Source organism: Eupeodes corollae, chromosome 1 (assembly GCF_945859685.1).
Source record: "Eupeodes corollae chromosome 1, idEupCoro1.1, whole genome shotgun sequence".
Classification (NCBI taxonomy): domain Eukaryota; kingdom Metazoa; phylum Arthropoda; class Insecta; order Diptera; family Syrphidae; genus Eupeodes; species Eupeodes corollae.
Window position 1 is genome coordinate 95,049,057 of NC_079147.1, and position 13,511 is coordinate 95,062,567.

The window sequence follows — 13,511 nt, forward strand, 5'->3', positions numbered from 1 at the left end:
AGTAACAACAACAACAACAAGGTAAAAATAAAATAATAAGATTTTGTGGTGATTTCGATTTAATTGAATCTAACGCTGCTGAAAGTTGATATAGAATAAAATGTTTTTGAGGGTAAATAAAATCTTTTGCACAATTAGTTATAGGGTTTATCCATATATAGGTAAATTGCCTATATAACTATACACTTGCTTGGGGACATCAAACGGAAATTAAGGTGTTTATAGAGGACGTTCTTCAATTTGAGAATGATGAAAATTCTACAAAAAAGCTTTTCAAATGAGAAACAGAGTAAGCTTTAATGACGATTCACAGGGAGCATTTAAGCCCTTCTCACTTAAGAAAAATCTGTATCCTTATTTAAGAATCAGGATATTTACTGTACTTAACAATTTTACCCACCCTTTTGAGCATGATGTTCGTACAAGGTGGCTTGTAATTATTCTCCGAAAATGTTTGTGGAATAATTGCGATTAATATCATCTAAAGCTTGCTTAAGGGTTTTTTAATTGGCGCGGGTAGATTTTGGCGATCCATGACGCCATTTTGTTTAGGTGACATCTGTCAAATCTTTTGTGTATTTTTCAGGTGCTTATATGCCAAATCAACATGGCAAGTTACACGATTTAACAGCAATTTCAAATGATAAAACGTTGCGCGTATTGCGCCCCTTTTAAGGTAGACGTCGTGTGGTGGCGCTTCACAGTCGACTCTTTAACGTTTGGTGGCCAAATTTCAGCTTACCTGTTTAAACAATTAAACAATCAGCCAACACCATACTTTCAAGGAACACAAGATCGGCCGTAAAGCAGAACCCGAGTCATTCTATTCCTCGTCGTGCATAAAAACTCGGCCTTTCGCAGACTTTAACTTGGCGAATTTTGCGTCGGAGCTTGAGGTTACACCCGTGCCATCAGATGCAACTGATCCAGGAGCTCAAAGTTCATGACCATAGATTACGCGTTTCTTCGCTGGCTGGGCTTCGAATCGTTTGAAAGAATACCCCAATTTTGGTCAAAAATTCATATTTAGTTACGAGGAGCATTTTGGATGAATGGCAAACCCCACGATTGACATTTTGCACAAACAATTGGAGAGTAAGGCTATCTCTCGCAGGGCTGATCTGAATTGGTTATGCGATTTGACCCTCCTTTGGTGCGTTACCAACGCTTAACATGATGCTTAAAGACCTAAAACCCATTACAATTTGCTAAGAGACATTATATTACAATTAAAATATAGTTCTATCAACAACTCGGCGCAAGCTTAGATACTAAAGTAGCTTGACCTACTTTGTATCTTAAATTCCTCAAACAAAATGAAGGAAAATAACCAAAACAGGACATTTCTACTTTCAGGAAGTAAAAGTTACATTTTTCACTTTCAAATAACCCTCAAAAGTAGTGTTATAAAGTAAGGACACACATCACACGCGAAATTCCTTTGCTCTGATAACCCTCATAACCATATTCACCACCGCCACCGCCGGCCGCCGGCGTATTTAGGTAGGTAGGTATTCCCGAATGAGTAATTCCATAACGAAAACAAAAAAAAATACTAAAAAAGAGGCGAATCATGTTTATTTTAATTTCAGCACGAAAAATAAAAGAACAACATTTCGAATGTGTTTATTTTTGGGAGCGTCGACGAGCGACGCCACCACGCACGACTACTACTACGACCCAACGAACGCACGTTATAGTCGGCTTCTCGATATAATATTGGGGTTTTTATTATGCGTCTCTATATACCTAAAGTTTGTTTGGTGGCAATGGCATAATAATGCGGAAGAATATGGCAGTAAATTAATCAAACCAAAAATTCCAATAATAAAATCATTAAACATAATTTCGATACACATAAACTATAGTATAGAATAGAAACACCAAACAAAAAGAAAAGGGAGCAAAATGATGTAATTTAATTATAAGTGGCATGGCCGGCGGCAACGAACGGTATAGTGGCAGGCGCCCCCATCATCTAAATATTTATTTTGATTAGGTGCAATCTTTGTTTAATGTGATTTTAATGCGCGATACTGTAGTTTGTGTATTTTTTTTGTTTCTTCTTTTTTTAAGGGTACTCTCATACCTCTAAATTTTTTTTGGGGGAAATGAAAATAGAATAAAACAAATGGTTCAAAATCATTTCATTTTTAAAAACACGGGTGGATTATGCTAAAAATAAGTTATTTTTTGTTCAGTTGTTGTGATGAGAAACCTAGCAAGACTTCAAAACATGCTGAAAGATATATCGATTTGTCGGCATCTTTTGAAGCTCGCTGTAGAGAAGCTTTATGATATAGGTATGGTTTGTATATAAGTAATTGGGGCAATACAACTGATGACTGTTGCTATCTTTGTTTATGCTTTTAGAAGCAATTAATTTAATTAAAAAGAAATTAAATTCACATTTACAGCAAATAATCATATATGTATGGATATAGGATTTCATTATTTGAGTTTTTAACTTTTTGAACTATTTTTTGACTTTGAGTGCTTGGTTTAGATTTTTTTCCATTTTAGAGTTTAAAAACAAAATCCATAATGAAAATTCTTTTTGGAAATTGAATTGATTAAGTTTTTGAAAACGGAATAATGTCACCATAAGAACTGACGACGACGATTAAAGGAGTATTTTTAAAGATTTGATAGACTTTTCTAGCCCTTTACGTAGAGCCAACTTTAAAAGATCTTATTTGTTAGTACTTCACTGAAATTCAAAAGTGGCTACTTCGACGCTTAGTAGTTTTGGTAAATTCATTGAATTTCAAAGTTCCGACTCTTGAAGTTAATATAGCCACATTTTCAATATTTAGTTACGTTTGCTATGCTTTTACTTGAAGAACTGTTACTCTTGGGCGTTTTACAGGGTTTATTAGTGTTTACCAGTTTAGCATTTCGTAAATTGTTGATAAATGCTAAATTTTGGTTTAAAATGCTTTACACAATTAACAATTCTAAGAATTTTTGTAACTTATTTAAGAAAAATTGAAAGAAAACTACACAAAAAATCTTCAATAACTAGTTTTCTCAACTTAACAGAACCTTTCGATGTCAAAGAAGGTTTTATATTTTATATCATGCGATTTTTTTAAAGTCGTACTTGAAAGAATAGTGCAGAGCTCCCAGTTCAACAGTAAAGGTATTATCTTTCCAAAGTCTGTCCAATTACCAGCATATGCTGATGACATTGACATTAATCGGAAAACCTCAGCGTGATGTCAATGGAGCTTTTGTGAGTATTGATCAAAGGCGGCAGAAATGGGTTAAACGGTTAATAAAGGCGAAACAAAGTACAAGCTGTCGTCAAGAAAGGACCTACAAGACCACCGTCGTGGTCAAAATGTCACCTTCGACAGACGTAACTTTGAGGTAGTCAACGACTTCGTCTACCTAGGCTCTACTATAAACGCAGAAACCAACACAAGCGCTGAGATCAAACGAAGAATAACTATTGCTAACCGCTGTTTCTTTGGGCGAAGAAAGCAATTGAGTACCGAGGCCCTCTCTCGATGGACCAAAGTGTCGCTATATAAGACGCTCATCATCCCCGTTCTGCTATACGGTGCAGAAGCATTGACTATGACAAAAACGGATGAAAGCATCTTGGGTCGTTTCGAGATAAAAGTACCTACTTCGTGTAACCTACGGTCCCGTGTGCATCGAAGGGGAGTGGAGAAGAAGATGGAACGACGAGACTTAGCCAAAAAGGTATAAAAGTCCAACGACTAAGATGGCTGGGTCACGTAGAGCGCATGGAAACCAATGCTCCGGTCCGGAAAGTCTTCGAATCCACACCCACAGGACAGCACAGTAGAGGAAAATCGCGAATCAGTCGCGCACAAGGCACCTCCCCCAACTTGGAGCATGAAATAGTAGACATCTAGTTGAGAACCGAGCTAGATGGAGAAGTTTGTTGAAGAAGTTAGTTTACACAGGACTGCAACGCCACCTTAAGTAAGTAACTAATTTTCTAGTGTGAAAGAGATCTGAGACCTCTATTAATTAAAAATTAAGTCCATGCACCGTTTTCTTCTAGTTTAAAGAATTTTATTCATAAGTTTACATTCATCCTTCGTATTTTGTTCGTGTTTTTGTCTTAAAGACGCCTGGTTAGTTCAAACTGATCAATGAATAACTATTTTGGGCCGAAGCATATAAAATGGTATTTCTTATTTTACATAACCTATTACAAGTTTTTGTTCTTGTTTCCCTTAAACGAAGTTTAGCCTTTTGTTTCACAACCTTTTAAAGCCCTCAAGAAAAAAAATACAATTCGTGGCTTTACATTTGATTCCAAAAAAATAAGGCATGCGCATGCGCTCCTCAACTGTCTATTCTTTATTGGTCAAATAATTTTGAACTAAAACACCTATGCCATTTATTTTTGATGTCCTCATCTACTTGTATGTGTTGCTGTTAAATTGCAAATGGCGTCAAGAGCAATGGTTGTAACACTTTTCAACAATCTCTTAGGCTGTTATGAGGGCTAGCTTGGTTACATAGAATCTGCTCAACCAATTCTTATTGTTGTACAAAAAACTCATAAATCAGAGGTTTTTCTTTTCAAAGGTTAAGAATATAAGAATTTCAGGCCTAACACACGACTTTAAATGATTTTAATGAATTTAAAAATTATGATTCATAAGTCATTGTCCCACAGTTTCATTTCTCTTCTTAAAAAACTTTAGCGTATTTCCAAAAATCACTATTGTGGTACCCTTTAGCCAAATTAAAGACGCACTTCTTACCACAGAAATTCAACATTAGCTACACTTCACGAATGAAGAATGTAATAAGTGCCTTAATTTTGTATTCCACATCGAAAAATCTCCCTGATTTCGGTGCATGGTCTTTAAGATCAACCAATTTTATAACTTTTTGAAATGTAAAGGTTGCTCTACACAATAATGTGTTTGATTTGTGTGATTTAAATTTAAACAAGCGTGAAAAGTTTTACATCAGCCAATTATTATCCATTCATTTTAAAAGACAGAGCAATTAACTAATCTTCATCAACTACTGTGTAGTGTTGAGCATAGTTAAAGTCTTCCTATTAGTGTAAAAGTGGGTACAGAGAGCAATAATAGTCAAAAACTGTAAGGTAATATAAAACGAGAAAGTTCGTGGGTGTTTTTTATGTATAAAAGTATGTGAGTGTGGTGTGCGAATTTGTGTGCGTTTTGTTAAAAAGGACTCTGCTCTACACTTTATATTTGCTTCCTGTTTGAGCACTGATAACATTTTGTACGTATAGGTATAATGTTTGAACCATTTGTACAAGCCACATCTATAGAGGAGGTCTTTTCTCTTTCAGAGTTTTATACCTCTCTACCATGATGATGATTATAATGGTGTTTATATAGGTACATAGGACCTACACCTACCTGTAGGTAGGTGATATAGGTGGGATTTTATAACATAGGTACTCGCAATGTATAAAGAGAAAAGAGAATTGGTGCGGCATATTCCTGTTACTTGCAATTCATTTCACCTTTAGAAAGATACGAGGATGCATGCTTTGGTTAGGTTGTATAAAGTATATTTACATACTTATACTGACATATATGTTCCTGCACAGTACATACTTATTTACGTAGCATAGTTATACATAGACTCACGAAAACGTTTAGGAAGTAATTAAACACTCATTAAGTTTTGCTTATAGCCTATGGGTTTGCAACGGCCGTATGTAAATGTATAGGTATATGTATATGTATGTAAGATAGGTTTCTATATCTATTTATGGAAGTCTTAAAGTTGCCCAGGAAGTGTGACAATAGAAAAGTTTGTGAGATTTTAATATGAACAAACCTTCTTACTTGAGTTCAAGTTAATATATGGTTTATAAATATCAAAGTTAAAAAATTGTTCCTGTGTTTGACAGTCAACTGTCCAAATCAAAGCTCTACTTATTTGCAAAGGTCTATAGGTCGAAGAAATTATTCTACACATTTTTTTTATAGAAATCAAATTGCACATTTCCACTGGATTTTGGCCTTGATTCAAAACCAAATTCAAAACTACTTTATTACGTTAGGTTTTTGAGGTATACCATATGAAGTAGGTTTTTTTCTGCGAAATTCACATCCATGGTCCCTCCCTTCAGTAAAAATAGCTTATGTAAGAATTTGTCGAACAATCTTCATAATTTGTTAGATTTTACCTACATATGTAAATGAAACGCTGAACCATTTTTGCTAAAACGGCTTTCAACTAAAAAAAGACAGTTTGAAAGAAATTTTTGATCTTGAATCCTTCGTTTGAATCATATCAAATTAGAAAACACACAAATAATATTGAAAGCGAGTAAATTACTAAAAACTAGTTAAACGCATTTTTTAAAACTTTCAAACGATTAATTTCAAAGCTTGCTGAGACTTTATATATAGAGTCAAATAAAGACTCATAACTAATGAGAATTTCCATAAACTAAGTAAAATACTAAAATATAAAATTTTAAAATGGAGATTCGAATTCAAGAACATGATATTTTAACAAAGTATTGTTTTTTTGTGTTACAGAAAAGAAAACATAATTTTGTCGACCAGTGCTTTCATTTTTAGAAAAAATATAAAAACCTCTGCTTTTATTTATTTCTTCTGTATTTTTTTTTTTTAAATTGTGCTTAGAAATTTAAAAGATATTCATTACACCTAAAGTATCCGTAAAATATACAAATATTCAAACCGCCAATATCATCCTTTTCATAGTTTGAGTCAAAATGATTTGTACTCCATCTACTTTTAAAAACAAGTTAATAACTCTATTTTGGGCTTGTAAGGTAACACTTACAGTATCTTAAGGATTCCTATCCCACTTTGCGTGTTGTATCCATTACATTCTAGAAGCTTACACACAATAATGTATTTTAATCGTCATATAGTGACTATATTTACTTTTCGATTAAGGCCGTTTTTTTAGGGTCTTTTATACAAAATTCTTATAATTATGCTTTGAAAAGTGGGTCACAGAATAAGGGGACCTTCATTGACAAACCCCTGTGTCCTTTTGCTTTCTACCTAATTTGGTTAGACCTCAAAATTATATACCCCAAATATAATGTATGAGTCCCTGTTGTAATAAATCCTAAATTACTTCATCACCCATTATCCTTCATAATTTAAATACAAACCCTTACAACGTGTTTCTTAACACATTTACCCCATACGCATAAACCCCCCCCCCAAAAAAAAAAAAAAAAAAGGTAAATCAGGATAAAATTACAACAAATTACAGAAACCCCTTATTTCGTCATTTCAAAAACGAAGACAGTCTCAAAAAATATTCCATTAGAAAATTAAACTTTTCAAATAATGTTCCAAAATGACAAAACACATTCATAATAAATTCATATATTGACACAAATGAGTAGCACCGGCAGCGTCGTCGTCGTTGTCGTCGGCAGTGGTGATGATGATGGTGAGGGCGATGGCGAGCGTTTTACCCATAAACTTGTAAACCTACACATACAACTTATATAACATATATTTCTTTACCCTATTACATATAACATTAATATTATTATTTCGATGAAAATTTTAGCATTTCTGTTGAATCAGTATAGTATAAAAACCTATTTCAAAATTACTATTTATGGAACTCTAAAGGTTTTCCACTTATGCCCATTCCTAACCAACAAAACTGTATTGTATCTATATTTTATAGGAGATGAAGCTTTTTTGTGTTGGCTTTTAGTTTTGGTTTTTGTATTATTGTTACAATTTTGGTGATGTGGTTTAATAAAATGTCAATGTAAACATTTTGATGCCATATATACAAAATACGAGTATATGTTTTGTATTTGTGAAGATATAAATTTATATATTTTATTATGTTTGTGCAAAAGTTTATGGTGGGTATCTATTTTATTTATTAAAGATTCATATATGGAATTAAATTATACACAAAAACAGTTCTCTTACTCTTATTTTGGGGTTATGAGTAAAGTTTAGTTAGAAACTTTTGCAGAATGATATCACTTTTGTTTTGTTTTGTTTACTTTATTTTTTGTTTGATTGTTAGATTTTTATTTTTGGCAAATGGGAGCAAGGTTATCGATATGCGTTTAGAGGGGTGACAGCTTTATAATAAAGCAAATAAAGTTGTTAAACTCGATTGAATATGTTTTATACTCAAACTACGGGAAATTTTTGTATTCGCTGAGTGTCAAAAAGCATTCAACAAACTTAAAAAAAAAACGTTTTGAAAAACTGAACCCATAGTATGTCAGAAACAGTGATTTTCCTGACACCAGTGAAAATGGAGAGAGTTAAGATTAAGGTTTTTTCCTAGAAGAGTTTTTATTTTGATAAGACCGCTTTTGACTTTTGACAAGTAAAAACTATGCCATTATACTAAAAATGAAACTTTGCACGTGTCAATAATGCACTGTAATTATTGAAATTTATTAAGACAAAAGAGGCTGGGATGCGAACCCACACTGATAACTTCCCATCCCGTCAGTCGATTTGTCGTGCTTAAAAGTTTGTTCATTTTCGTGTTGGGTTAAAAAAGTTGTAAGTTGAACTTCTTAAAAATTTTAAAATTAATAACAATACCTTTCAAATAGGGAAATAGTTAAGTTTGAAAATCTAGTTTTCTTAAAAAGATTTTAAGTCGAAACAAATTTTTACCAATTAAAGTAGCATTGCTTAAATTTGTACAAATTGGTTAAATAAAATTAATTTCACAAATATCAAGAACCGAATATCAAATTTTACCAAATTTGCATAGATTTTATTTTTTAATGAAAAACGAACTGTTGGATTTTTGAAAAATCCACTGAATACAATATTTCATTTGAAATAAAAAAAGTTTGAAGACAATCTCAAATTTTTGAAAAGATATTTGAGCCGAAAATCAATTTTTGCCAACTACTATTCATTTTTTTTAGTAGAAAACTGTCAATTCGATTTTTCTAAAAAATTTTCAGAATGTTGAAAACAATATTTCTTATAAGCTAAAATTAGTTAGACGCTATACTCTCAAATTTTTGAGAAGATATTTGAGTCGAAAATCAATTTGTACCAACTTTTGTTAAATTTGCTTTTAAGTTCTTCTGTCAATTCGATTTTTCTCAAAATTTTACTGAATATTGACAACAACGTTAATTAATTAAAGTAGTTTAAATTCAATATCTCAAAGTTTTGAAAAGATATTTGAGCTGAAAATCAAATTTACCAACTTTTATTATTTTTTTTGTTTAGGTTTTTATTTATTGTAAGAAAACAGTCAAATCGATTTTAGTCAAAATTTTACTGGATGATTATGAAAAGATAAAATTAGTTTGAATCCAATATCTTAAAGTTTTGAAAAGATATTTCAGCTGAAAATAAATTTTAACCAACTTTAATTGATTTGTTGTTTAGGTTTTTATTTTTTGTTAGAAAACTGTTAGTTCGATTTTTCACAAAATTGTTCAAAATGTTGAAAACAATATTTTGTATAAGCTTAAATTAATTGGAAGCCATAATCTTTAAATTTTGAAAATATATTTGAGTCGAAAACCAATTTTTACCAACTTGTTAAATTTTCTTTTAAGTTTTTATTTTTTGTAAGAAAAGTGTCAATTCGATTCTTGTCAAAATTTTACTGAATGTTGAAAACAATATTAATGAAAAGACAAAAGTAGTTTGAATTCAATATCTCATAGTTTTGAAAAGATATTTCAATCGAAAATCATTTTTTACCAACTTTTATTAATTTGTTGTTTAGTTTTTTTTTATTTTTTGTAAGAAAACTGTCAATTTGGTTTTTCTCAAAATGTTTGAAAATGTTGAAAACGTTTTTTTTCGTCGCAAAAAATTGTTTTTGGGATGAAATCATTTTGTATTCGTAAAATTTTCGAGGTGACAATTTTTTTTAGTCTTTTTGATTTATTTAAAAAAAAACATTAATTGATTTTTTTCGAAAAATATACTTGTTTGGTATCACGTATCAATATACTTTACAAAAGTGAATTCAAGTCTCTAGCGTTTTTGATTCGTAAGATATTTAGGGTTAACCAAAATGTTCACATTTTTTTTAACTGCTATTTTAAAAAACCCCCACGCAATTTTCTCGAAAGCCCTTTCCGCATCTTTCTGCCTTATTATCTGTATAGCAAAATTCATTTGAAGTCGATATCTCTTCTGGTTCTTCAGCTATGGACGACGAACAAATGTCGTGAACGGACGTACGTATACGCACGCGCGCACAGACATCTTTCTAAAAACCTTTTATTTCGACTCTAGTTACCTTGAAACGTCGAGAAAGTTCAAAATTTTCAATTTAACGAATCGGACCCATTACAATAACTTCCTATGTTAAGTTAATTAATGTGTATTTACACTTCAAAAGTTCTTTAAGGTCGTTGTGAAGTACATTTCAGCTATAGTAATATTGAGCTTGATGTAAGGGCTGATTTTTCTAATTGTTAATATAGTATTACATCCCCCTTACAACGAAATAAACATGTATTGATTACTCTTAAAAAAAATATTGTCTAATATCAAAATGAACCTTTTATTGGAAAATTTCGTATTTTTGACTATGACTTAAACTTTTAGGTGTCCCTTATTTGATTATTAAATAGCCAACATTAAATAAATAAATTTTACCGAAATTGTTCAAAATCCAACACCAAACACTTTAAGCCAAAAATACCTCCAAAAGTTTGACATCGTCATCGCAATGACGAGGACGACTCTTATCTGCATATACATTATATAAAGGTATAGTGTTAAATGCCTAAATTATGCTAATTACAAGGATTCGCATGCAGATTTTGTATAATAACAATCATTGTCAAAAAGGATACCAGATATATTCTTGTTGAAGTTTTTGTGCGGTGATTGGTCTTAACAAGGTATAGATAAGTGTTGTTGTTTGTTGAGTGCTAACGATGAGAGTCCTTCAACTAATTGCATTTTCTGTTTCGTAATACAGCAACCAATTTACATGATTTTGAATATAAATGTACACAATTTTTAAAAAGGAGAAACATCTAATGTATGTAATAATTTTAAAAATTGTTGAAAATTTGTTATTTATTCTTATAAAAACCATACAAAACATTTTTGCTGACATCAAGAAAATTTAAATCAATTTTAAGGGATATTTTACAAAAAGGGTGATTCAATGTGTGCAGGGAGTTTATTTAAACTGCATTTAATACTTTCTTTTCAAAATTGAAAGTGTCTTATTTTTATAAAACAAAATTATATTTGAATTAAAAAAAAATTAAAACAAAATTAATTAATACATATTTAGATATTATAAAAAGCAAACTATTTTATTTTTGTAAATTTAAATTGCATCACAAAAGCGGAACAGAATACAAAAAAATAAAATAGAACATTGCACATTTATAAAGAACATTTATATTAATAAAATATTTAAATTGATAAAAATAGTTACCTTATTTCGGAGAGAAATGAATTTTTGTTTTTATTTTATTTAAAATTTTTATTTAATTGTATTTTAAAGAAGTTAATCAAAATTTAAAACGATTTACCCTTTTCTTTTTTTTTCATTTTCTCTCCTCTCTCTCTTAAAGTTGTGTGCAAAAGATCGACTTAGATTATGGACTTTTTTGTATGATACAAAAATAAAGAAGTAACAAATGTGTGTGTGTGGTGTTTGTGTGTGTATGTGAAAAAAATATAAATTTTTAATACTGGAAAGATTATTCTGAGACGATTGAAGTTTTTTTTTTTAAGTTTGAAAATGAAGAAAATTTATCAAAAATGGTAAGAAGTTCATGAAAGCAATTTAGAGCAAATAATTTTGTATTTTTGTTAACTAATTTGAATTCTTCTAATTTTTTTTTTCGATTATTGTAGTCTATAAACGTTTATACTGATAAGCAATAGTTTAAGATCAAACTTAAAATAGATATGATTTCGTTATGAGCTTAAACTTTCATCTGAGTATTGATGTCTTTCTATTTTCAGAATTACTCTTGGAAAATTTTTCAATTTCTCGCAAGAGGCAGAGATTGAACCCAAAACATTTGGCATGACAGTCCAACGGACTAACCATCTTACCACGGGTTTAAAATAAATACTAGCATTAGTTTATTTTATTATAAAAAGCTTTCATTTTTGATTTTATTTTTTTGGAAACACGTAATATTTGTTCATTATTCATTTTTCTTTGGGTTGACTTAACTTTTCATTATTAACTTTTACTAAAAAAAAACACAACTTTGAAAACATTATTTTTAAAAATATTCTAAAATCAATGTTTTGGAAGATCAATCTATTTACAACTCAAAAATCAAATATCAAATCGCCAAAGAATATCCCTTCCGTATATTTAAAACATGATGTCAAAAAGAAGCTCTAAGAAATTTTGTGTATTTATAAAGTAGAGTAAAAATTTAAAAAAAATGTAACTGAAGCCAATAAGTACAAACTATTATAATAATTGTTTGTGTTTTGTATTTTTGTTTTATATACTCAAACAACAAATTCAAATCAAAAATCAAAAGAAAAATAATGCAAACAAAATAGAATTTATTATAAATTAATTTGTGTTTTCCAATTATAAATATGACTGGCAAAAAAAGATTTAAAAACAAATTTTGTTTTAAAAAATCATAAACCAAAAAGAAAGAAAAAAAACAAAATCAGTATAATTTGTACTTACCTAACCAGTCTGGAAGTAATGAGCCCGCAAGAGATTCTGAATATCTCTTACCTGAAAAATAAAACAAAGAAATAAACCATTAACACGATAATAATAAATACAAATAATTATAATAATAATTTAATGTGGCAGTTTGATATACAAATGACTACATTATGGTCTATAATATATTTTATCTACGAGCAAAACAGTCGACAGTCTATCACAAGGTGATACTTTTTTTCCAAACCAAAATAGAACGACATTTATGTTGCAAAAGTTTCAAAAACTTTAGGGTGAGTTTTGCTATGATAAAACCTTCAATCTTTCAAAGTATATCTTTATAAGCATAGGGGCGCAGCTTTATTATGGCAACCATACCGTATTCCATGTATAGACACCTTAATGTTTCTTCAAATTGATGTTTAATGATTAATTGTTAATAACTTAACTTCGTTCTTAATATTCTAATAAATATTCTTTATGTTAAATTTGTGTGTGATGTGTTTTCCTTTTCCTATAGCGCACATATATTTATTTATGTAGGTATACATCAGGTTGGTAAAGGTACTCTTAAGTATAAACAAAAAAAAACAATCTTAAACTTTAAAAGACTATAACATCACATCACGCACACACAAAAACCTATTAAATTTATGAGAACATTGTGCACAGGTGCGCTTGGTTGGTAGCAGCAAAAGTGTAATCTAATAACTTTTTAATTTATAACAAAATATTAATCTTTTCTGCCAAGTTTTAACTCACGCACACAAACTCATAATGTATATTTATATAGTATGTAGCTTCATGTTGATACATATTTTGGTACTTACAACCTTCAAAGCACATTAGTTGCTAACATCCCAACAACAAAAACAACAACTTTTATGTTAAATCTC

General features: G+C 30.4%; 1 protein-coding gene across 3 annotated transcripts in view; it reads right to left on the reverse strand.

Moving 5' to 3' along the window:
- Positions 1-13,511, reverse strand: part of LOC129940048 (homeotic protein ultrabithorax-like) — a 215,830-nt gene that overhangs the window by 128,749 nt on the left and 73,570 nt on the right. For 2 of the 3 annotated variants that reach the window (XM_056048271.1, XM_056048272.1), the window contains one exon: positions 12,634-12,684. The exons of the other annotated variant lie outside the window; for it this stretch is intronic. In XM_056048271.1, coding sequence (XP_055904246.1) covers positions 12,634-12,684 — 51 coding nt within the window. The remainder of the gene's footprint in view (positions 1-12,633; positions 12,685-13,511) is intronic. 3 annotated transcript variants of the gene reach the window in all.